General features: G+C 35.5%; 1 protein-coding gene and 1 long non-coding RNA gene across 7 annotated transcripts in view; one reads left to right on the plus strand and one right to left on the minus strand.

The window, feature by feature from the left end:
- Positions 1-25,760, minus strand: part of LOC136037337 (protein unc-13 homolog 4B-like) — a 140,431-nt gene that overhangs the window by 73,842 nt on the left and 40,829 nt on the right. For all 6 annotated transcript variants that reach the window (XM_065720056.1, XM_065720047.1, XM_065720037.1 and 3 more), the window contains 2 exons: positions 23,884-24,051; positions 22-200 (listed from right to left, as the gene is read on the minus strand). In XM_065720056.1, coding sequence (XP_065576128.1) covers positions 22-200; positions 23,884-24,051 — 347 coding nt within the window. The remainder of the gene's footprint in view (positions 1-21; positions 201-23,883; positions 24,052-25,760) is intronic.
- The window catches only part of LOC136037361 (uncharacterized), a 56,616-nt gene that overhangs the window by 8,368 nt on the left and 22,488 nt on the right, over positions 1-25,760 (plus strand). The window lies entirely within an intron of this gene.

The following is a 25,760-nucleotide window of genomic DNA, read 5'->3' on the forward strand; positions in this document are numbered from 1 at the left end:
AAGTCGAAGAAAAATTCTTACAAAACGAAGTTTTCCTTCCAAACTGGATTTAAATCTGTCTCTTTGTACGTGGATCTTGACTTGTGGCTTGGATTACTCGATGTCCAGATAATACAATATGGATCACTTGTCCCTCTAACATCTTTTCCTCTCAAATTTCGTGCTTCTATTAATCCAAGCTTCAAAAGCACTTCCGGAGGCTAAAACAAAAAAAAATGTATAAAAATAGAAGTATGCAATAATATGTAAAACGAAAAGCACAGAAAAAGTGAGAAAAAAAGACAGAAGAAGAGAAGAGTGATAACAGGAATATATTACATCACAAGGATCATGCTTGTTAGATGGCTGATATTCTATCAGAGCAAGTCTCCCTGAAAGTTATGCTATTAGCACCACTATGAACATCAAATCAATCGACAAACCAGAGAGGTCAAAATCGTCTGACAACTTAACTGTTTGTTTTGGTTCGTTTCTGATTTTTTGTCCATCGGCTCTGTTTACATTTCCATGCACCTTGGCATTTTCACTACCCTGACAAACCCCCTACGGGGATAGGCTGGGTATCAAAGATTGGAGCTGTTCCGGTGCTGTAAGATGGTTTGGGGTTTCCTCTCCGTCAAAATATCCGTCCTCTGTCCCTATCCCCGAAAGTAATATCCTGTTTGCTTGGCTTCATCGTGGCGTAAGGGCAGACTTTTCACGAGTTGCCTAACCTGAATCATGTTGAAGAAAATATTGCTGCTTGTCAGATAGTTGCTCAAGCATGAATGTTACTGATGTAACAATCAAAACAAAAAATATACAGGGTAAGATCTTAGAGGTAAGCAGGATTTCTATTCCTTTCAGCAAATGATTAGCAAAATATAGCCTCTACTGGTTTCTTAATTAATTTCATTTCCTTTTCTTCAGTAGTGTACTTTTTTCAGCTGCATAATCACTTGCTCATCCAAGCATTGCAATCTGATTTTTCAAACCCACGCAACTGTAATTATTAGACAGTTCTTTTCTTTAGCTTCTTTTGTTTTGCAAATGATTTTCCTGAAGGGTCTTAAGGTGCAACTGATGATACTAGAAGGGCAGACAAAGTAAAATCCTAGGAGTAATTCATTTCGAGAATTACCAATCTCATTCAGTCTTAACCTCAATAATTTGTCATAAACATCATTCAAGTAATGAACTTTAGTTTCGTTTTCGAATGATTATATTTCTGCCAACATTGATTCATATGAACCGCCTCCATAGTAAAAATTATTACTTTACCCACCTATATGTGATAGGTGTTTTCAAGCTCTTATCTCTACTACTAGGCTAAACAATTATCTTTTCTTGAAGGAAGGACACATGGGTGTCAGCAGGAGAATCAGATGGGCAAGATACCCCCTAATAAACAAGAAGACAGTACAATGATGTTTAAAAACAGAAACATATGAAGCATTTCTATTTAAATCTTAAAAACAACTTAAGCTACAGCCGATGATAGTAGACAACCTTAGTCCTTGGAGTAGTTCATTTTGGGAATTTCCAATCTCATTAAATCTTAAACTCAACAAATTCTTACAAAAATCAGTCAAGTAAATAACTTTGGTTTTATTGTTAAGGTCAATCTCCTAGGTTGAAAGCAAATTCTATTTCCAATAACATTGAAATACGTTACGAGATTTCCTCCTTTCTCATTGGCTTAATTGCTCCTTGAGGGTTGTATCAGAATATCTAAAGACTGTTGACTTTCCCTGAACATTAAGACCGGATTTAAAGGGAATTTAGATTTTTCACATGTCTAATTGGTAACAGCTGACCATTTGAATTTGGTTGATTACAAGTCAGATAACAGTTTAGCATTTGAATTTTCACGATGGGCAGAAAAAAAAATACAAAAACAAAAAAGGGACGGGAAAACCTGAGACATTAGTAAGTTCTATCTCAACGTTATAGTAGAATGTATTACTTTTATTCATTTACAAGTTACTATTTCAAACAGTTCGTGGTAACAAACTGTAGTAAGAAGCGACTAGGCTCAATAGTGACCAAAACTCTAAAAAACAAAGTTTTGATACAAATAGTTACATCAAAAGAATTGCATTTTAATGCTAATTTTAAATATATAAGTTTCATCAAGTGTAGTCTTACCGGTCAAAAGTTACGAGCCTGAGAAAATGTGCCTTATTTTAGAAAATAGGCGGAAATACCCTCTAAAAGTCACAAAATCTTAAAAAAATCACACCATCAGAGTCAGCATATCCGAGAAACCTACTGTAGAAGTTTCAAGCCCCTATCATAAAAATGGTGGAATTTTGTATTTTTGATAACGGGTGCGTATTTTTTTGTTTTTTTTTTTTGTTTTTTTCCTCAGGGGTGATCGTATCGACCTAGTTGTCCTAGAATGTCGCAAGATGGTTCATTCTAACGTAAATTAAAAGTTATAGTGTCCTTTTTAAGTGACCAAAAAATCGGAGGGCACCGAGACCCCCTCCAACACACATTTTTCTCCAAGGTCACCGGATCAAAATTTTGAGATAGCCATTGTGTTTAACTTAGTCAAAAACCTAATAACTATGTCTTTAGGGATGACTAAATCCACCACAGTTCCCGGGGGAGGGGCGGCAACTTATAAACTTTGACCATTGTTAACACATAATAGTTGTTAATTATGAAGTGTACAGACGTTTCGGGGGGACTTTTTTTGTGTTGGGTTTAGGGTGGGTTGGGGGGGCAAGTTGAGTGGGAGGATCTTTCCATGCCGGAATTTTTCATGAGGGAAGAGAATTTCCATGAAGGGGTCGTAGGATTTTCTAGCATCATTTACAAAAAGACAATGAGAAAATTATTTTTTTTTCAACTGGAAGTAATGATCAACATTAAAACTTAAAACGAACATAAAATATTACTTATATAAGGGGGTTCATCTCTTCCACAATACCTTGCTCTTTACGCTAAAGTATTTTATATAACTCTAACTAGTTATTCTACGGCCTTTGTTATTCAAGGGTCATTCTGAAAGATTTGGGACAAAATTCAAGCTTTATTGTAAAGAACGAGGTATTGACGAGGGGGCAAACGCCCTCACAATAAAAATATACAATTATATAAGTTCGTTGCATAAGCTAATTCGTAAGGTACGAATGTATATTACTAACAAAAACGTTTGTAAAAAAATAAAACAAATCTAGTTGTATTTTTAAGTAACCAAAAATTGGGAGGTAACTAGGCCTCCTCTCCCATCCTCTTTTTTTTAGCGAAATCGTCCGATCAAAACTATGAGAAAACCATTTAGCTTGTAATTAACATAAAAATTGCTTCTCCAGACTAAACATCCGTATGATATATGGGTAGATTATTGCAAAATATATCGTGCGAAGAGTATGTTCCGGCACAATATGCTTCAATCTTTTGAGGATGCCAACTCCAAGTGCAACTTTGGTGGAGATAATGTCGCTATGATGCTTCTACGATAGATTAGAATCAATATGGAAGCCGAGGTACCGCAGTGATATAGCTTGTAAAATAGGTTTTTCACCAAATAGAACTTTACTGAATACATCAACAGAATCACCCACTCCACAGAATGTCAGTAAAATTTTTTCTTTACTTTCACACACAGCAAACTTAAACTTGTAAACATCTCTAATCTTTTGAGAGTAATATGAGCTTTAGCTATTAAATTATCTGCAGATTTTGCAAATTTTGTTAGAAATAATGTTAGTAATATTTGTATCCTTTAGATAAACGTGCATCATGTTCACGTAAACTAAATAAAGTAAAGGGCCCAGCACAGACATTTTGCTATTTATAACATTAGATATCGTCGTATGAGTTTCTACACCAGGTAACTACTTTAACCCATGAAATACAAGGCTAACAAGCATGGACTCTTGATCATAATTATCAAGCTTTTTTTCTATTCGACCAATTCTCTCCTACAAATTTTCAGTTTGAAATCTCAGACTACCTAGTAGAGCCTGCTCAATTTTTGCAAACTATGGATTAAACTCGAGCGTGGTTGAATCATAAACCTGGCTGATTATCAGTTTAGTACCTTCTTTTTTCAGTGAATTTGGATCATTGAACTTTTCAGTAACTGAAAGTAAATGAAAGTAAGGAGCAACATTAAAACTTAAAACGAACAGAAATTACTCCGTATATGATAGAGGCTTTTCCTCCTAACGCCCCGCTCTTTACGCTAAAGTTTGACTCTTTCTATTAACTTTATTTTTAAAACAGTAAGAAACTTTAGCGTAAAGAGTGGGGCGTTGAGGAGGGAAAGCCCCTTTCATATGCGGAGTAATTTCTGTTCGTTTTAAGCTTTAATGTTGCTCCTTACTTTCATTTAAAAAAGCTTGTTTTTTTTATTTAATTTCTGGACGTTTTTGAATTAATGCATGTTTTGATCTTGGCTCTCCGCACATAATAATTAAAGCGAAATTTGCATATGAATTAATTGCAATTAATCGGAATATTTTGAGAAAAAGGAGCGAGGGAGGAGGCCTAGTTGCACTCCAAGTTTTTGATCACTTAAAAAAGCTTTTAATTTTTTACAAACGTTTTCATTGGCAAAAAACATACGTACTTACGAATGAACTTACGTAACGAACTTCTATATCCGTATGTTTTTATTGCGTATATGAGGGGGTTCAACCCTGGTCGATACCTCGCTCTTTACATTAAAGCTCAGATTTTGTCCCAATTCCTTAAGAATGACCTCTGAATCACAAAGACCGTAGAATAAATAGTTGAAATTACTAAAAATACTTTAGCGTAAAGAGTGAGGTATAACGAGAAGGTAAACCCCTGATATGCATAATAATTTTTGTTCGTTTTAAGTTTTAATGTTGCTCCTTACTTTGAGTAGAAACAAACTTTTCATATTTATTTTTTCATTGTTTTTTCAAATAATGCTCGAAAATCCTGCGCCACCTTAATTGAAATTCACTTCCCCCATGAGAGGTTTCTCCATGGAAATATCCTCCCATGTAACCCTCCCCCCTCAAATCCCCCCTAAACCAAAAAAAATCCCCCTGAAAATATCTGTACACTTCCCAGTAACCATTGCTATATGTAAACACAGGTCAAAGTTTGTGACTTGCAGCCCCTCCCACGGGGACTGCGGGGGAGTGAGACGTCCCTAAATACATAGTTATTAGGTTTTTCGACGATGGTGAATAGAATGGCTATCGCAGAATTTTGATCCGGTGACTTTTGGGAAAAAATGAGTGTGGGAGGGGGAGTAGGTGCCCTCCAATTTTTTTGGTCACTTAAAAAGGGCACTAGAACTTTTAATTTCCATAAGAATTAGCCTTCTTGCGACATTCTAGGACCACTCAGTCGATAAGATCACCCTTGGAAAAAAAAAAGGAAAAACAAACAAAAAAAAACAAAACAAATAAACACGCATCCGTGATCTGTCTTCTGGCAAAAAAATGCGAAATTTCACATTTTTGTAGATAGGAGCTTGAAACTTCTACTCTATGGTTCTTTGATACGCTGAATCTGATGGTGTTAAGATTGTATGACTTTTAGGGGGTGTTTCCCCCTATTTTCTAAAATGAGGCAAATTTTCTCAGGCTCGTAACTTTCGATGGGTATAACTGGTCTTGATGAAACTTATATATTTAAAATCAGCATTAAAATGCGATTCTTTCGATGTAACTATTGGTATCAAAATTCCATTTTTTAGAGTTTCGGTTACTATTGAGCCGGGTCGCTCCTTACTACAGTTCGTTACCACGCAACTGTTTGATTGGTTATATTTTCCAGCAGATGACTTCTTATTTTCTCCAGCTGGGCTTCAGTTGTAGCTAATTGTTCGTAAATCAGGGCGATACTTGAAGACACCGAGTTAGACCCTAATTTATCTCTTGCTTCCAGGGCTTAAAAGGTCTTAGAAAAAGTTTCGTAAATTTCTGTGGTATTAGTAAGTTTTTGTGGCACTTTGTATTTACAAAGTGACATATAGTGATCGTAAATTCTGTCAGTCTGTCTGTCTGTCTTTCCCTGTTTTGCTAGTTTAGTCACTTCCAGATAAGCTAGGACGATGAAATTTGGCAGGCGTATCAGGAACCTGACTAGATTAAATTAGAAATAGTCATTTTCCCAATTCGATCATCTGTGGGGAGTGGGGAGACGGTTAATTCAGAAAAAAAGACCGGTTTGAAACTTGGTGGAAAAAATGAGAACAAATCCTAGATACGTGATTGACATATTCGGAATGGGTCCGCTCTCTTTGGAGAAGTAGGGAGGGGGGTTAATTGTGAAAAATGAGAAAAATCTGTACCTGACAAGATTAAATTAGAAATAATCATTTATCCGACTCGACCGTCTGTAGGGGGGAGTGGAGGGACGGTTAATTCGAAAAAATGAGGTATTTTTAAGTTACGAAGGAGTGATCGAATCTTAATGAAATCTCATATTTAGAAGGATCTTGCAACTCAGATCTTTTATTTTAGATCTGACTGAATCCAGTTTCATTGGGGGGAGTTGTGGGGGCGGGACCAGAAATCTTGAAAAACGCTCAGAGTGAAGAGGTCAGGATGAAATTTGGTGGGAAGAATAAGCACACATCCAAGATACGTAACCGCCGTAACTGGACCAGATCCGCACTCTTTGGGAGAGTTGGGGGGAGGGTAACTTGGAAAAATTAGAAAAATGAGGTATTTGTAATTTATGGACGGGTGATAAGATCTTAATGAAACTTTATATTTAGAAGGATCTTGTGCTTCAGCACTCTTGTTACAAACCCTGACAAGATCTGGTGACAGTGGCCAGAGGCGGAGGGGGAAACCAAAAATCTTGGAAAATGATTAGAGTGAAGATATCGGGATAAAACTTGGTGGGTAGAATAAGCAAATATCGTAGATACGTGATTGACGTAACTGGACGGATCCACTCTCTTTGAGGGAGTTGGGGGGGAAGGGTTAATTCCGACAAATTAGAAAAAATGAGGTATTTTTAACTTAGGAAAGGGTCATCAGATATCAATGAAATTTGATGTTTGGAAGGATATCGTGTCTCATAGCTCTTATTTTAAATTCCGAACGGATCCGGTGATATTGGGGGGAAACTGGAAGGGGGAACCAAAAATTATGGGAAACGCATAGAGTGGGGGGATCGGAATGAAACTTGGTGGTAAAAACCATCGTAAGTCCTAGATATGAGATTGACGCAACTGGAACGGATCTGCTCTCTTCGGGAGAGTTGGGAGGAGGAGGGTTAATTCTGAAAAATAAAAAAAATAAGGTATTTTCAACTTACGAAGGAGAGATTGGACCTTATTGAAATTTGATATTTCCAAGGATAGCATGTCTCAGAAAACGCTTAGAGTATAGGGGTCGTGATGAAACTTGATGGTAAAAATAAGCACAAGTCCTAGAAACGGGATTGACATAGCCGGAACGGATCTGCTCTCTTTAGGGGAGTTGGGGAGAGGGGGAGGGTTAATTCTAAAAAAAATACACAAAATTAGGTGTTTTAACTTATGAAAGAGCGATCGTACCTTAATGAAATTTCATATTTAGAAGGACCTTGAAACCCAGATCTCCCATTTTAAATCCCTACCAGATCCAGTGTCATTAGGGGGGGGGGCAAATATTGGAAAACGCTTAAAGTGGAGAGATCAGGATGAAACTTGGTGGAACGAATAAGCACACGTCCAAGATAGGTGACTGACATAACCGGCTCGGATCTGCTCTCTTTGGTGGAGTGGGGGGGGGGGAGTAATTCGGTAAAATTATAAAAAATGAGGTATTTGTAACTTCCGAACGGGTGTTCAGATCTTAATGAAATTTTATATCTAGAAGGATCTTGTGCTTTAAAACTCTCATTTAAAATCCCGACCAGATCCGATGACATTGAAGGGAGCTGGAGGGGGAAACCGGAATTCTTGGAAAACGTGAAAATCGAGGTATCTTACAAATGGGTGATAGGATCTTAATGAAACTTAATATATAGAAGAATCTTATGTCTCAGATAATCCATTTTCAATTCGAATTGGATCCAAGGATATAGAGGGTTGGAGGGAAAAACAGAAACCTTGGAAACCGGAAATCTTGGAAAACGCTTAGAGTGGAGAGATCGGAATGAAACTTGATGGGAAGAATAAGCACAAGCTTTAGATACGAGATTGACATTATTGGTATGGATCCGTTCTCTTTGGGGGAGCTAGAAGTTGTTAATTTGGAAAAATTAGAAAAATTGAAGTGTTTTTAACTTAAGAATGGGTGACCGGATCTTAATAAAATCTGATAATTAAGAAAAACTCATGTCTCAAAGCTCTTCTTTTAAATACCGACCAGATCTATTGACATTGGGGGGGGGGGGAGTTGGAGGGGGAAACCAGAAAACTTGGAAAACGCTTATAAACGCCGTAGATACGTAATTGACGTAACCGGACTGGATCCGCTTTCCTTGGGGGACTTAGGTGGTGTGGTTCAGTGCTTTGGTGATTTTGGCGCTTCCGGACGTGCTAGGACGATGAAAATTGGTAGGCATGTCAGGGAGCTGCACTAATTGACTCTTTACAGTTGTTTTCCCCGATTTGACCATCTTGGGGGCTGAAGGGAGAGGAAAAATTAGAAAAATTGAGGTATTTTTAACTTACAAATGGGCGATCGGATCTTAATGAATTTTGATATTTAGAAGGAACTCGTGTCTCAGAGCTCTTGTTTTAAATCCCGACCGGCATTAAGCCTTTGATTTTTCTCTTAAAGCAAGCTATTGATTCTTAGAATTTTACTAGAGCTCATATCACATGAGCTCTTGGCTCTTGGCTCCTCTTGAGCTCGTCACAAGTGCCATATGAGCTCTTAGGTCTTGTTTTTGACGAATAGTATATAAATATAAGTAGATCCAAAAATTTATTAAATACCCCTAAGAGGTTTCCTTCCTTCCTTACCTGTATTTATGACCCCAGGGCAAGATTGCCCAATGTTTATTATGTACCTTCAGGAACATATGACTTTAACTCCGTAAAGCAAAGTATATGATTACCGCGGTTCCAAACCGGGGTAATCAGTCATTTATGAACGAGCCTATAAATCGTCAACTATATGAGATGTTGGGGAAAAACCAAAATATTCTAAGATACGGCACTATTGGGAATAAAATGAGATCCCGTGGAACTAAAATGGACGAATATCCTACAACTTTAGATAAAAAAAAATAATGTTCGTATATTTTATAGGCGTTTCTTTACTTTTAAGAGCCAATAATGTTTAAAATAATGTGTTTTAAAGAATAACGTTCTTTTTTTTAAATAATATTCATACATTTTATAGGCCTAAAATCGCTATTTCTTTACCTTTAAAGGCCGATAATGTTTAAAATAATGTGTTTTTAAGAATAATGTTCTTTTTAAGAATAACTTTCTTTTTAAAAATAATGTTCATACATTTTAAAGGCCTACAATCAGTGTTTCTTTACTTTTAAAGGCCAATAATGTTTAAAATAATGTGTCTTTAAGAATATTGTTCTTTTTAAAAATAAAGTACATACACTTTATAGGCGTACAATCGGTGTTTCTTTACTTTTCAAGGCCAATAATGTTTAAAATGATGTGTTTTTAAGAATAATGTTCTTTTTAAGAATAAAGTTCTTTTTAAAAATAACGTTCATACATTTTATAGGTCTACAATCGGTGTTTCTTTACTTTTAAAGGCCAATAATGTTTAAAATGATTTGTTTTTAAGAATAATGTTCTTTTTAAAAATAATGTTCATACATTTTATAGGTCTACAATCGGTGTTTCTTTACTTTTAAAGGCCAATAATGTTTAAAATGATATGTTTTTAAGAATAATGTTCTTTTTAAAAATAATGTTCATACATTTTATAGGTCTACAATCGGTGTTTCTTTACTTTTAAAGGCCAATAATGTTTAAAATGATATGTTTTTAAGAATGATGTTCTTTTTAAAAATAATGTTCATACATTTTATAGGCCTACAATCGGTGTTTCTTTACTTTTAAAGGCCAATAATTTTATCTGCTTTGTAACAGCTGTGTAACCTAACAAATTCCCATTCGTATGAGGTGTTAAAAATGATATTGCCTCAAGGTGTTGTTGCCAATTTTACATGTTTTCAACTTCCTTTTAAATCTGGTCGTAATAATAAGGAGATGTCAACATTCTTAATGATATTCTGGCAAACCCCTTAAGGAGTGCTTAAGCCAATGAGAAAGGAGAAAATCTTGAATACTAAGAATTATTGCTAAAAATCATCTCTTATAACTACAAACTTAAGAATCTTTGGGATTATTAATCAGTATAAGATCTACAAAATGACACAAAAATCAAGGCTGTATAATTAGTACAACTCTTTTAAATAGTAAAGGAAGGATATCTTAAATAGCAAATTTTAAAGGAAACTGATGATAATAAAAAAAAAAATTCCCGGCCAAAAATTTTGAAATCTTGTGGCAAATCGAGAGGCTACTTTACAATTCTCTACATCTTCTAAAAGTAATTTTATTACTACTTTTAAAAATTAGAGGTGTCCCCACTAATTAATTTTTTATGAAGCTCTAAAGAATAAAAATGCGAATTTGTTCGGCCTATTCATGTTAAAGCTTTCAATGAAGCCACAATAATTTTTTCATCAAAGAATCTGCTCGTGTCTGCTGTTAATACGCATTTCACCGCTATAGGAAAATAGCATTGGCTTCAAACCTCGGAGATCCACCTTAAATTACTATATTTCTGTCATTACTGATTGAAAGCACGACCTAACAAAAAAATGAAATTTAAATAGATGGCATGACGGTACCTTTTTGAGCAAAGTCAGTAAGAAATAGTGAAGGAACAGGTTCTCGGCGGTTGAAACAATTGAAGCAAAAATGAATTAAAACGGGTGATTTTTTTTTTAATGTAGAAAAAAAAATTCAGTACAAAAATAATAATAAAAATTCGAATATTTCTCCTTCTAATCTGAAAGATTCTGAATGAATAGATAACGGCTTCGAAAGTGAAGCCGATATTCGGACTTTTATTATTATTTTTTTATTAAATTTGTTTTTTGTTCTATTTTTATTTTTTATTTTCTTAGTCTTTACTGGCTTATTCAAAAACATGACCCATTTTTAATATTTGTTTGTTTAATAACTCCCCGAGAACCAAAAATTGAAAGCAAAAAGAATTAGAAAGTGTTTTGAAAAACAAAGTATTCAGAGCCCTAACCTACAGGATAAACACAGACAAAACTACACACAGCCCCTCCTCAAACAACAGCATTTCAACTCACCGCACCTAAGGAATCATCTTCGTACCTTATAGCATTTACAAATCAATCCTTCGCAGTTTCGGGTGTAGATCTAGTTTTCGTTTCTGCCCAAACTAGTTATGAGAAATATTTTATTGAGTACTAAAATATCAGTTTTCATTATTCATAAGTACAATATTATTTGAAGCATTCACAGTAATCTGCATTTTTTTTTTTTTTTTTTTTTTTAAAGAAAAAGTAGAAAGACTCATTCGAATTGTAATATTAACTCGCCATCTATATAAATTTTTTCATTTACCTAGGGTATTTAAATTAGCGAGCTGTAATACCGATCTTAGCTTCCTCTGTGTTTCTTGGGTACCCAGACTAAAAGGCTGCTTTTCCAATTTTAGTTCCCAGAGGGCATAAGTCTGGTCAAAAGGACCGATGTTCATTAGAAGGAAGAATAATGGCGCAATAATGCAATTATATAGTTGGTAATTGTTTCCCAGGGGTGAAAAGGATGAAATTAGGTGATACAGGAAGACATTTACTCTGGCAGGAATGATGAGTTGCATAGGCAGGGAGTAGGGCTTATGATGAATAAAGAAGCTGCTATGTCTTGTTTAGGCTGGCAAGGTATTAATAATAGAATTCTAGTCGCTCATTTTATGACTAAAAAGTGAAGGATCACAGTCATAGTAGTATATTCCCCTCTAGAACCGACTGATGAGATAATAGTGACTCAGACGAATATTACTTAGAGCTACAGGAAAAATAGACAGGCTCCCAGGTAGGAATATGCTATTTTTACTAGGGGATTTTAATGACCAAGTAGGTAGAAATAGGGATAACTATTATCCTAGCCTTAGTAAATTTGGTGTAGTAAAAGAAAACAGTAATGGTTACAGACTGCTCAATTTTGTAGTCATAATAATAGAATTATAACCAATATAGTATTTGGTCATAAAAGGGCACATATGTTAACATGGTATTCACATGATGGTAAGAAAGCTAACCTTATTATGTTGTTGTAAACTGAAGACTGGCAGGATCAATACAAGTAACAAGAGTTTATAGGAGTGGTGTTTAAAGTAAAGATCACCATCTAGTAGTATATAGGGTTACTTTAAAGCTGAAGTTTAAGAAGGCTAACTACCTTCCGGGAAGCCATGAAGTTGGTAGCCTCCAGGACAAGAATTTGAGAGAAACTTTCCAGTAACAGCTGAATACTCAACTGGAGAGTTCAAATTTGACAATGTAGAAGATGGATAGAATAATTGTAGAAAAATAGTTTGCGATGTCCCTGATGGTGTCTTAGGGAAGAAAGTTAGAAACGCAGCTAGTAATATTAGTGAAAGTGCTTTATGTTTAATAGAGAGAAGGAGGGACTCCTGCAAAAATTATTTGAGTGATAGATCATATCATCATACAAAAATAAGAGGAATGTAAAGAAAGCGGAGAAGAAAATATGAATTAAGGAGGTGTAAAGTGGAGACAATGGGTACGATTGTGGAAGATCTTGAAGCTGCATCGAGTAAAACATTATACTTCCATGTTAATAAACTGAGAGGGAGCAGTCAATCTGGACTTGTCCCAGTTAACGATAAGAACGGGGCCACAATCAGTGATAAAAAGAGTTAAAGAGAAATGGGAATAGCATTTTGAGAACGTGCTAAACCGAGATAGAGTTACGGGAAAAGATATAGAAAAGAGTGAAAATGTTTGTGGTACTTCGGACGTGAAGGAAGATTTGTTCTGTGAAGAAGAATTAGTGACCGTACTAAAATGATTAAAAAATTATAAGGCCTCAGGTGCTGGTAGTGTGGTAAATGAGCATTTTAAATATGGCGATTGTGAAGTTAGAGATAAGTTGCTGGAGATTATGAATGTCATTTTTGAAAAGGAGGAAGTACCTAGCGATTTTAGGAAAACTCCAATCAAGCCCTTTCATAAGAAAGGTGAGAAGGTTGAGTGTGGTAATTATAAAGGCATTAGCTTGGTTTCTTTAGGAACCGAGTAAGATTGTATGATGGTACTTTTTAGACTTAGAAATGATATATATATATATATATATATATATATATATATATATATATATATATATATATATATATATATATATATATATATATATATATATATAAGGCTTTAAGAGAAGAACAGCGTGGTCTTAAGAAGGGTAGAAGAGTAGAGAATGTGTCGGCCAAATTTTCCCTCTTAGATTATAATTGAGAAGTGCCTGAGTCGTCAGACTCCGTTACTCCTCAGTTTTATAGATTAAGAGCAAGTGTTTAGTTTAGCTGAGAGAAGAGCTTTTGCAAAGTTCCTATCCATGTATAGTATACCAGATAAATATATTAAGTAATTATTGCTATGTATGAGAATAACTCCACTCCGGTTAAGGTAGAAAATGAAGTTAGTAGCTGGTTTTGTATTAAATCAGGAGTTAATCATACGTTCTATGTCGATTTGCATGGACCATTGTGACAGACTTTTTCCTAAGGAGCACCACGTAGGCAAAGGGAGAACAAAGAATCAAATACGGAAGTAAAACTCGCCTCGACTTGCACCATGGTGATAATTTTAGCCTCCAAGATGAAAATACTAGCAAACTGAATAAATTATTGGAAGTTTTACTAGTTCAGGGTGCAAGAATAGGTTTAAAAATTAATGTTAAGAAGACTAATTCGTTAAGACTAGGAATAGGTGAAGATGAAGAGGTTATGTCGGGTAATGAGAAGATCGATCAAGTGGACAGCTTCACTTAGCCTAGGTAGTGTTATTAATAAAGATGGTGGGAGCAGTGAAGATGTCAAAAGTAGAACAGCCGAAGCCCAGGGTGCTTTTCACATTAAAAAAAAAAATTTGGAAGAATAGGTCAAGATAAGTCCGTGAACCAGGATTAGAATATCGGAAGCTACAGAGATGAGTGGTCAAGTATAGGTTTGAAGCGTGGGCGCTCCGAAAAACGAAGGAGGTTTTGCTAGATGTTTTTCAAAGAAATTGCCTTTGGATAGTTTTGGGTACCCGACTGACTGACCGCATCTCAGACAGTAGGCTTTACGAAAAATATGGATCACTCCCACTTTCTAAAGATATAAAAAGAGAAAGGATGAGATGGCTGGGACATGTTCTGCAGATGAAGGATGACAGATTGCCAAAGATTGTCCTTGTCGGCCAACCGTCTAGGGCCAAACAAAAAGCAGGTCTTCCCCGAATGGGGTAGGAAGATGTCGTAAGGAAATATTTGAGGGAAATAGTAACTTCTTGGGAGGGTGAAAAAAGAGAGGCTTTGAATAGATTGGATTGGAAGAGGAGTGTGCGTATCTTTTTGGCATCGGGTGGCTTGGTGCTACAGTGAGTTATTAGTAATAGTAGAGGTAGTAACAATTGTTTCGCAAATTGAACATTTCTTATTTCCATTATCAGATTTAGCGTTGAAATTTGAGCTAATTTGTATTTAGTTTATTGGGTATATTGGGAAAAAACCGCAGTGTTGGGCTGAAGGGCGGCTCCAAGATAGCCAGAAAAGTTAACTACCTAAAATTCTTCGCTTGTTCAGACACAAAACAACCATTTGTCGCCATGGTTTTTCCCATTTTACACGACTCTTTTCTCTGTTCAACTTTCTTTGGCTCATTATAGGATCGTGAAAACCAGTTTATTCTAAAATTGTCGATCTCTAAGTCGAACATCAACAGTTTGTCTGGGAAAAGAATCAAGCCCTATTCCCACTTGGCACTTTACTGAAAAAATAAATTAGGCGATGAACCATCCGTTTTTCATTTTTTTGGGGAAAAATCTTTTTACTTCTTTATTTGTTCGTCGTTTTGTTTGTAAAATGCTAAATAAAAATAAGGTATTATTTGCTTTTTTAGCTTCCGAAAAAAATTATGAAATTTGAAAGTAATTAATTTGCTTAATGAAGATGTTTTGCTTACTAGACTCAAAATTACATAACTATGCGTCTGTAATAGCAACAAAATATATACCAAATATAAATAATCATAGCATTAAATTTAGGTTGAATATACACTAAATATATATGCTGGATGTGTTATAAAAGTATATTTAAAAGATTCCTGTAAATTTGAACAGTATTTAATTTTCAAATATTGTTATTGAAAATCTATTAAAACTACATTTTGTGCTCATTAAAGAACAAATGAAACTGGTCGTTATTGACTCAACTTTCTACGATCATTCAATTATTTTTGGTTCTGGATTTTGTAACCTTCTCTAAAAAATAATTGATTAGAATATGGATTAATAATTAAAATTTTTTTAATTTTTGATGCAGCTATTATATGTCCTTACTTAAGTGGAAATGTCTGATGTTAGGGACAAAACTGTAAATAAACTGAATCTTATTGAAAGTTGCATATACCTTGGCTACTTTCAAAAATTTAATATGCCCAAAGAGATATACATACTTCTTCAATATAAGCAGCAGGAAAAATTTCCGATGCAGTAACAGGTACATAACAAATTAAGTACTCAGTAAACAGAAATTAATACAGTATTTTTAAATGAAAAGCGCACAGCTTGTCGTCGTGGCTACTTTTTGTTTTAACAAGGGCTACCGTTCAGCAGGCTACTTTAGTAGTAACACATAAAATATATTGCTAAGATAAGCTATTAGGGCTGTCGATAGCCTATGGAATATCTATTAATAGAAAATTACGTTTAATTACTAGTCATCTAAAATGTTTAAAATGAATTTCCTTGATTTACTAGATACTCCACGCTATTTAGCTACTTTTTTGTCTGTAAATTTTTGATGTAGTGGAAATGTCTGATGTTAGGGGCAAAACTATAAATAAACTGGCTCCTTTTGGAAGTCCCGCTATTGAAAGTTAGAGATTTCCCTTTTGTCTTGCTGGTTATCAAGCTGTTTCTTTTCGTAAACGTTTCATAAATCGCCAAATAAAAAAGAGCCTACTTTGCCGGCTGTCCAAAAATTCACAACATTTTCTTTTTCCTTCTAATAGACGATACGAAGAGGCAGAATAAAACATGGTCCTTCAGAATGATGTAACACCTCTTAGGACATATTTTAAGGATACTTAGTCATAAGCACTTGAGAGGTCATCAAGAAGTACCGTTGTCAATTGATATACCAGCCAGCGTGGGCTTTCTTTAAATGACTAGGCAAATTTATAGTTTTTATAGTAAGCAAGTATGTTATAATATAATTTTTTGAGTACCCTCCTTCTTCTTCTTGTTGGATTACAATAGAGGCGCTTTCACATCCTTATCACTGAATTTTGAGCCCTACAATGTGTGGCTCAATTCAAACTCTGGATCCCGTGTTACCAAACTGAGATCAATCCCCCTGTGCCAGTATAGGACTTCTAAATAACTATCAAGTGAATCGCTTATTTTTATTACGTTAGATAGGACTGTACTGGCACATTTCAGCACACAAGCGAAGAGAGGAGGTAACGCCGCAAATGTCCAAGACTATGCTGGGTATTGGAATATTCAGACAAATTACAAATGAAAATTGCATAGCAATCTCCCTTATTTGTATTTAGATATTCTTAACATTCTCTTCTGAATCAGTAAAAATGTTTCTACTTCTGAATAACCAAACAGTTCGTGGTAACGAACTTTAAGCAAAGAGTGACTTGGCCCAATAGTAACCGAAATTATAAAAAAAAAGAATTTTGATAACAATTAATGCATCAACCAAGTCCAATAACTATGCCTCTGGCGATGACGTGACCCCCTACAGCCATTGCGAAAGGGATGTAAGCATTGCAATTTGCTAATTGTTTAAATGTAGTATTTCTTATTGAGAAATATACTGGATTTTTTTTGGGGGGGGGGTGTATTTACTGGTTGGGGAGGAATTTATCTCGGGAAGAATTTTCTGTGGGGATGAAAGTTTCTAGGTACAATTTTCCATGGGGAATTCTAAATGGGGTGGGAGGGAAGGGGATAAGCGCTGTAAGTTATGCAATTTGAAATTGTTTAAATATAGTATTTGTGATTGGGAAACATATAGACATTTTTTCGAAAGAAAAATTTTTACGAGGGGATTTTCAAGGGAAAATCCTCTAAGGAGGAGAGGGAAAATTCCCAGCATGATTTGAAATACAAACAGAAATTAAACTAAGAAAATCATTTGAACGTAAGGAGAATTTTCAGGGGGAATTGTCCGAGGGGAGTTTTCAGTGAGAAGGGAATGGCCCGGGGAGAATTTCCAAGAAAGAGGAATTTGAGCGGAGATGAATTTTCATGGGGGAATGTTCCTCGGGAGGAATTCTTCGTGAAGAACGGATTTTCCGGGATAAAAATACAAAATTAGTTTTTTTTTAAATGAAAGTAAGGGGCAGTATTAAAATTAGAAACGGAACAGAAATTACTCCGTATATGAGGGTGGCTACCCCTTCCTCAGCCCTTCCTCTTTACGCTGAAGTTTGAACTTTTGGCCAAATTCTCTATGAATGGCTCCTGAAACGTAAGAGCTGTTTATTTAGAATAATACTTTTTTTTTAGCACTAAAAACATTGAGTGCAAGGATCAAGGGTGGAGGAAGGTGCAGCCTCCTTCATATACGGGAAAATTTCTATTCGTTTTAATGCAGTCCCTTACTTTCAGTTGAAGAAAACTTGTTTCTTGTTTTATTTGATTATCAGAAGGATCACTTTTGCTATTAACAAAATAGCTGTACAAAGTTTGCAAAACTTTCTTATACCCAGGGAAAGTGAAAATGATAAATATATGCCAAAATTCAAAGGATGTTTCTAGATTTTCTTGATATTCTATTCTGAATAATTCATTTATCCGAATATTCCTGAATGATGTGTTGCAGCTCAACCCCGTTTGACTCAACCCGTTTAATTAAACTTTGGTTTTACTAAACCCCAGTCAAACTCAATCCCATTTAACTCAATTCCCATATAACTCAACTCTAGAATAACTCAACCCGCATGTAAGTCAAATATGTATTTTCTAGTTATATTGTTGATTTAACGAGGGTTGATTTGAAGAGGGGTTGATTGTATGATGCTTGAGTTCCATGGAGGTTAAGTTACATGGGTTGGGTTAAAGGAGTTGAGCTAAATGAGGGTTAAATTGCACGGAGATTGAGTCGAATTAGGGTGGAGTTTCAAGGAGGTTCAGTAGAATAGGGTAAATTGAATCGAAGATGAGTTAAACAGGGTTAAGTTAAACGACAGTTGAATTAAACGGTTGAGTTAAACGGGCTTTCAGTTGCAAGGGAGTCAATCTGAATATTTATCCTCCTGAATAATTATGAACGGATATATTCAAATTTTATCTATTCCTTTAGACGTGATTGTGCTGGCTCATACCAGCACAAATGGGGGAGGGGATTTGAAGTCCCAACCTCATTCTCAAATTTCTTTTCAAGCTTCAAGAATGAGATCAGTTATAAAAAAAAAAACACCTGCACATAGTTTGCAAAATTTTGATCTATTGAGGTAAAGTGTAAATGGTACATATATGGCAAACTTCCAAGTATGTTTTCAGATCCTCTTAATAGTCTATTCTAAATAATTTATTCTTCTAAAAAACTGTAAGTATTTATTCTTCTGAATAATTGTCAGACGAATAACTTTAAATTTCATCCATTTAGTTAATTAGGATTGGATGATAAATAAGCTACTTTACAAAATCTTGGTATGTCCTGGTAAAGTGTAAATGATTAATATGTGGCAAACTTCCAAGTATGTTTTCAGATCTTATCCGGAATAATTACCAAGTGAATAGATTTAAATTTCATCCATTTCGTTAGATGAGATTGTATTGGCTCCTATCAAACAGTTCGTGGTAACGAACTGTAGTAAGGAGCGACCCGGCTCAATAGTAAACGAAACTCTAAAAAACGGAATTTTGATGCTCGAATTTTCATGCTGATTTTAAATATATAAGTTTCATCAAATTTAGTCTTTAACATCAAAAGTTACGAGCCTGAGAAAATTTGCCGCATTTTGGAAAATAGGGGGAAATACCCTCTAAAAGTCATAGAATCTTAACGGAAATCACACCATCGCATTCAGCGTATCAGAGAACCCTATAGCAAAAATTTCAAGCTCCTATCTACAAAAATGTGGAATTTCGTATTTTTTGCCAGAAAACAGATCACGGGTGCGTGTTTATTGTTTTTTTTTTTTTTTTTTTTTCAGGGGTCATCGTATCGACCAAGTGGTCCTAGAATGTCGCAAGAGTGCTCATTCTAACGGAAATGAAAAGTTTTAGTGCCCTTTTTAAGTGACAAAAAAATTGGAGGGCACCTAGGCCCCCTCCCACGCTCATTTTTCCCCAAAGTCAACGGATCAAAATTTTGAGATAGCCATTTTGTTCCGCATAGTCGAAAACCATAATAACTATATCTTTGGGGATGACTTACTCCCCCACAGTCCCTGGGGGAGGGGCAAGTTACAAACTTTGACCAGTGTTTACATACAGTAATGGTTATTGGGAACCGTACAGACGTTTTCAGTGGGATTTTTTTTGCTTTGGGGGTGGTGTTGAGGGGAGGGGGCTATGTGGGAGGATCTTTCCTTGGAGGAATATGTCATGGGGGAAGAGAAATTCAATGAAAAGGGCGCGGGATTTTCTAGCATTACTATAAAAAAAAACAATGAAAAAATAAACATGAAAGAGTATTTCAATTGAAAGTAAGGAGTAGCATTAAAACTTAAAACGAACAGAGATTATTACGCATATGAGGGATTCTAAAAATACTTTAGCGTAAAGAGCGAGGTATTTAGGAGAAGATAAATACCTCGCTCTTTATGCTAAAGTATTTTTAGTAAATTAAACTATTAATTCTACGGCCTTTCTGATTCAGGGGTTATTCTTAAACAATTGGGACAAAACTTACGATTTAGTGTAAAGAACGAGGTATTAACGAGGGGACAAACCCCCTCATATAAATAATAATAAAGTAAGAATATAAAAGTTTGTTACGTAAGTTAATTCTTAAGTTACGTACATTTTTTACTAATAAAAACGTTCGTTAGAAATTAAAAGTTCGAGTTGCCTTTTTAAGTAACCGAAAAATTGGATGGCAACAGGGCTCCTTCCCCACCCCTTATTTCTCAAAATCGTCTAAGAGAAAACTAAAATCAAAACTAAGAGAAAGCCATTTAGCCAAAAAAAAGAAATAATATGCAAATTTCATTTTAATAATTTATGTGCGGAGAGCCAAAATCAAACATGCATTAATTCAAAAACGTTCAGAAATTAAAAAAAAAACTAGTTTTTTTAACTGAAAGTAAGGAGCGATATTAAAACTTATAACGAACAGAAATTACCCCGTATATGAAATGGGCTGCCCCTCCGCAATCCCTCGCTCTTTACGCTAAAGTTTTTAATTGTTTTAAAAATTAGAATTGTGGCAAAGAGTCAAACTTTAGCGTAAAGAGCGAGGGATTGCGGAGGGGCAATCCATTTCATATACGGGGTAATTTCTGTTCGTTTTAAGTTTTAATGTCGCTCCTTACTTTCAGTTAAAAAAAACTAGTTTTTTTTATTTAATCAACGCATAAGAGAGATGATGAGAGATGTAGTCACCAGCTATTAACTTACTTTCATCACTTATTGTCAAGCACAGCTTAGATACCAATACAGTTATGAAAACTCGATTTATTTTTGGGATTAAGTATAAAAAAAAAGTTTTTCAACTGAAAGTAAGGAGCGACATTAAAACTTAAAACGAATAGAAATTAGTCCGTATATGAAAGGGGCTTTTCCTCTTCTACGCCCCGCTCTTTACGCTAAAGTTTGACTATTTTCCTTAATTCTACTTTTTAAAACAGTAAAAAACTTTAGCGTAAAGAGCGGGGCGTAGAGGAGGAAAAGCCCCTTTCCTGTACGGAATAATTTCTGTTCGTTTTAAGTTTTAATGAACGTTTTTGAATTAATGCATGTTTTGATTTTTACTCTCCGCACATAAATAATTAAAACAAAATTTGCATATTAATTGTTTTTGGCTACATGACTTTCTCATAGTTTTAATCGGAAGATTTTGAGAGAAAAAAGGAGCGAGGGAGGAGGCCTAGTTGCCCTCCAATTTTCTGATTACTTAAAAAGGCAACTAGAGCTTTTAATTTTTTACTAACGCTATCGTTAGTTAAAAATATACGTAACTTACGTAACAAACTTCTATATTCGTATGTTTTTATTACGTATATGAGGGGGTTCACCCCCTCGTGAATACCTGGCTCTTTACACTAAAACTTGAATTTTGTCCCAATTCCTTAAGAATGACCCCTGAATCACAAAGGCCGTAGAATAAATAGTTGAAATTACTAAAAAATACTTTAGCGTGAAGAGCGAGGTATTACAAGCAGGTGAACCCCTCATATGCGTAATAATCTATGTTCGTTTTAAGTTTTAATGCTGCTCCTTACTTTCAGTTGAAATAACTTTTCATATTTATTTTTTCATTGTTTTTGTTAAATAATACCAGAAAGTTCTGCGCCCCCTTCATTGAAATTCTCTTCGCCCATGACAAAATCCTCCCAAGTAACCCCCCCCCCCCACCCAACCAAAAAAATTCCCCCTGAAAACTTCTGTACACTTCCCAATATCCATTAGTATATGTAAACAACGGTTAAAGTTTGTAACTTGCAGCCCCTTCCACGGGGACTGTGGGGGAGTAAGTCGTCTCCAAAGACATAGTTATTAGGTTTTTCGACTATGGTGAATAAAATGGCTCTCTCAGAATTTTGTCCCGGTGACTTTGGGGAAAATATGAGCGTGGGAGGGGGCCTAGGTGCCCTGCAAATTTTTTGGTCACTTAAAAAGGGCACTATAGCTTTTAATTTTCGTTAAAATGAGCCCTTACACGACATTCTAGGACCACTGTGTCGATACAATCACCCCTGGAAAAAAAATAAAATAAAAATACACGCATCCGTGATCTTTCTTATGGCAAAAAATGCGAAATTCCACATTTTTATAGATAGGAGCTTGAAACTTCTACAATAGGGTTCTCTGATACGCTGAATCTGATGGTGTGATTTTCGTTAAGATTATATGACTTTCAGGGGGTGTTTCCCCCTATTTTCTGAAATGAGGTAAATTTTCTCAGGCTCGTAACTTTTGATGGGTATAACTGATCTTGATCAAACTTATATATTTAAAATCAGCATTAAAATGCCATTCTTTTGATGTAACTATTGGTATCAAAATTCTATGTTTTATAGTTTCAGTTACTATTGAACCGGGTCGCTCCTTACTACAGTTCGTTACTACGAACTGTTTGATACTACCAAGGTAAGTGAAGTATAGGTAAGATTTTATCAACAATAAAATGCAATTATTTTGATGTAAGTATTGGTATCAAAATTCCGTTTTTTAGAGTTTCGGTTACTATTGAGCTAGGTCGCTCCTTACTACAGTTCGTTACCACGAACTGTTTGACACAGTGTGCGGTAGCGATGCTAGCGCGGTATATTGGTATCTAAGCTGTGTCGTCAAGCGTCAAATATGGCATCAGCTATTAATAAAATACCTGTACAAACTTGCAAAAATTTTATACACTCAGGGAGAGTACATACAATAAATATATGGCAAAGTTCCACGTGTGTTCTCAGACCTTCTTAATATTCCATTCTTGTCGACGAATTTTGAGTACTTAGTCAAAAGACCAGAGCCGGATTTCGTAAGTCTCTTTAAGAAAATATTATTTTACGATTTCAATTTTAGGTCAGATTATTTTATGTTTTCAGTTGTTATTTTATGTTGCTCCTTACTTTCAGTAGAAAAACTTATTTTTTTATTTAATTTCTGATCGTTTTTTAAATAGTGCTGGGAATTCCGGCACCCCCCTTCATGATTCCCTTCCCCCATGAAAAATTCCTCCATGGAAAGATTCTCCAACAAAACTCCCTCCCCCAGCCCCTAACCAGAAAAAATCCCCCGTGAAAACGTCTGTATACTTCATATGTAATACTATATGTAAACAATGGGCAAAGCTCACAACTTGCAGCCCTTCCCCGGGTACTATGAGGGATTAAGTCACCCACAAAGACATAGTTATTATATTTTGTGACTATCCTGAAGAACACGGCTATCTCAAAATTCTTATCGAGTGACTTTGGGAAAAAATGAGCACGGGAGGGGGCCTATTTGTCCTCAAATTTTTTTCTCACTTAAAAACGGCACTAGAACTTTTAATTCCCGTTCGAATGAGTCCTACCGTGACATTCTAAGACCACTGAGTCGTTAAGATCACCCATGGAAAAAAACAACAACTAATAAACACGCATCCGTGATCTTTCTTCTGGCAAAAAATAGAAATTCCACATTTTTGCAGAAAGGAGCTTGAAATATCTACCACAGGGTTCTCTGACATGCTGAATTTTATGGTGTGATTTTCATTAAGATTCTATGACTTTTAGGGGTGTGTCCCTCTTTTTTCAAAAATAATGCAAATTTTCTCAAGCTTTTAATTTTGGATAGGTAGACTAAACTTAAGTGAAACTTATCTATTTGAAATCAGCATAAAAATCCAATTCTTTTGATTTATCTATTGGTATCAAAATGCCATTTCTTAGAGTTTTGGTTACTTTTGAGCCGGGTAGCTCCTTACTTAGAGTTCGTTACCACGAACTGTTTGACATGCTATTGAGTTTACATTATTAAAATTACCCTGTAAAAAATGTCAAAAAAGTCGTGTTGTTTATTTGCTCCAACGTCAAAATAGAATCTTACCGTTTTTTCTTTGACAGCTTCAAGATAGGCCTCATGTTTACCTTCACTGACTGAAAAAACGGATCTTAGATATTTATAGAGCTCTTCTTTATCCGACGATATGTCCGTCGCATCAGGTCCAATCGGGAAATATGCGTAATATAAAGCTTCTTCATAGAGTGATTCGGCCTAAAACACAATAATTTTAATAAGAAGATACTGATTAATTGATACAGGGATATTATGTTCGACGGGAGGGGGATGGTAAATTGGCATTACTGGGAACATACTGACGGGGATATTCCTGGGAGTAGCCAAGAAAAACTTAGAAAATTATGTTTTTTTGAGCAAAACTAGAATAGCTTCTGGTGAAAATTCAAGTCCAAGAAAACAAACCTTCCAATATTAGAAAAGCATGAAAATCTTTCAGCCTATTCATTATGTGTTTATTGATTTATCTTCTTACTATACTCCCGCCAATTCCCTGACGAGTATAGACAAGCATAAAAGACTGGAGCTGAAAAAGCTGAGCTGAAGCTGGAGCTGAAGGCTGGAGCTGAAAAAGGCTAAAAAAGCTGGAGCTAGTCTTATAGCACCAGTGCTATAAGATGGTTTGGGGACTCAACTCTGTCTTAAGCATCTTCCACCGTCTATACAACAAAATGGAGAAATTTTTGTTTTTTCATAAACCGTATATAGCCAGTGGGGTTCCAGAACGCACTTCCTCCCTCCCTACCACCAGAAGAAAAAAAAATCCTACTTGTATGCTTCATAGTGGTATCGGAGTGGATCTTTCACGAGTTTGCCAAACCAGAACTGTGACTACAAACACCACTGCTGGATAACCCGGAGGAGTGGTGGCCCTCAATGAAATTATTGTGAAAGACAACACTGTACTGAATCCTGGTTGATAGATAATTCTTCTGGGTGTCACTTTGTTTTGGAGTTGTCCAGGAATTAGTGCTCAATTTGCATATCCAGACGCTAACATTATGTCATTGTTTTTGTAGTTAATGAACCAGAACGTGGGCGTCGCCATACCACACCTTCAAAGATTTTCTTTCTCTGTACGGTCAACAATAAAACTGATGCAATAATTTTAAGAATTACTGATCTGGCGTGCGCCCACAATTTTCCTTCGGGGGAGACAATAAAAAAAGAAAGTGTGAAGGGATACAATAACAAAAACATTTCATGGGGAGGGAGCAAAACGATGATTTGACAATTTGACGAAGAATTGCCAAGAAAATAAAAATAGAATTTTGGGGAGATCCGGGTCCTCCAACCAACCCCTGCGTACGTCCTTGGTACCAAGTATTAGTTCCTAATATTTTAAATGTTGAAGTGGCCAAGTGACATATCATGCTGAATTGCTGATATACTAAATTTTTCGGTACTAACGAATTATCATGACCGCACTCAAGAAGCTTGATCTGTCTAAAACCGGTTTCTCTGTCTGCATTCGGAGATAATTAGCTTAGCCTAAGTGAAATAAACTACCATGTGTTTATATTTTAATATAATATATAATAAATAGAACTGGTTAGGTACGATAATTAATGTAATGCGTTCTGGGCGGCCTGCTTTCCATAATTTTCTGTTGTAGATTCCATAATTTTGCTACTAAAGTACTATATTTTCATCATATTTATGTATATTTCTTTGGGGTTAACCTAATTTCACTTCTTGAGTGTGGTCGGGATAACACGCAAGTACCAATTTTTCTGTTACCTATATGTCAACAGATTGAGGCAGGTAGAATATATCTCAATAAGAGGTCAAAAGGAGCAACATAAAAAAAGGAAAATCTATGCCTAAAGCACACACTTTCATTTCAGACACTCGGCCCAACAAAAAAAAAAACTTTTAAATGTGTCCGCTCGTGCCAAGGGTTTTTC

The sequence above is a fragment of the Artemia franciscana genome, chromosome 2 (genome assembly GCF_032884065.1).
Source record: "Artemia franciscana chromosome 2, ASM3288406v1, whole genome shotgun sequence".
Taxonomy (NCBI): Eukaryota; Metazoa; Arthropoda; class Branchiopoda; order Anostraca; family Artemiidae; genus Artemia; species Artemia franciscana.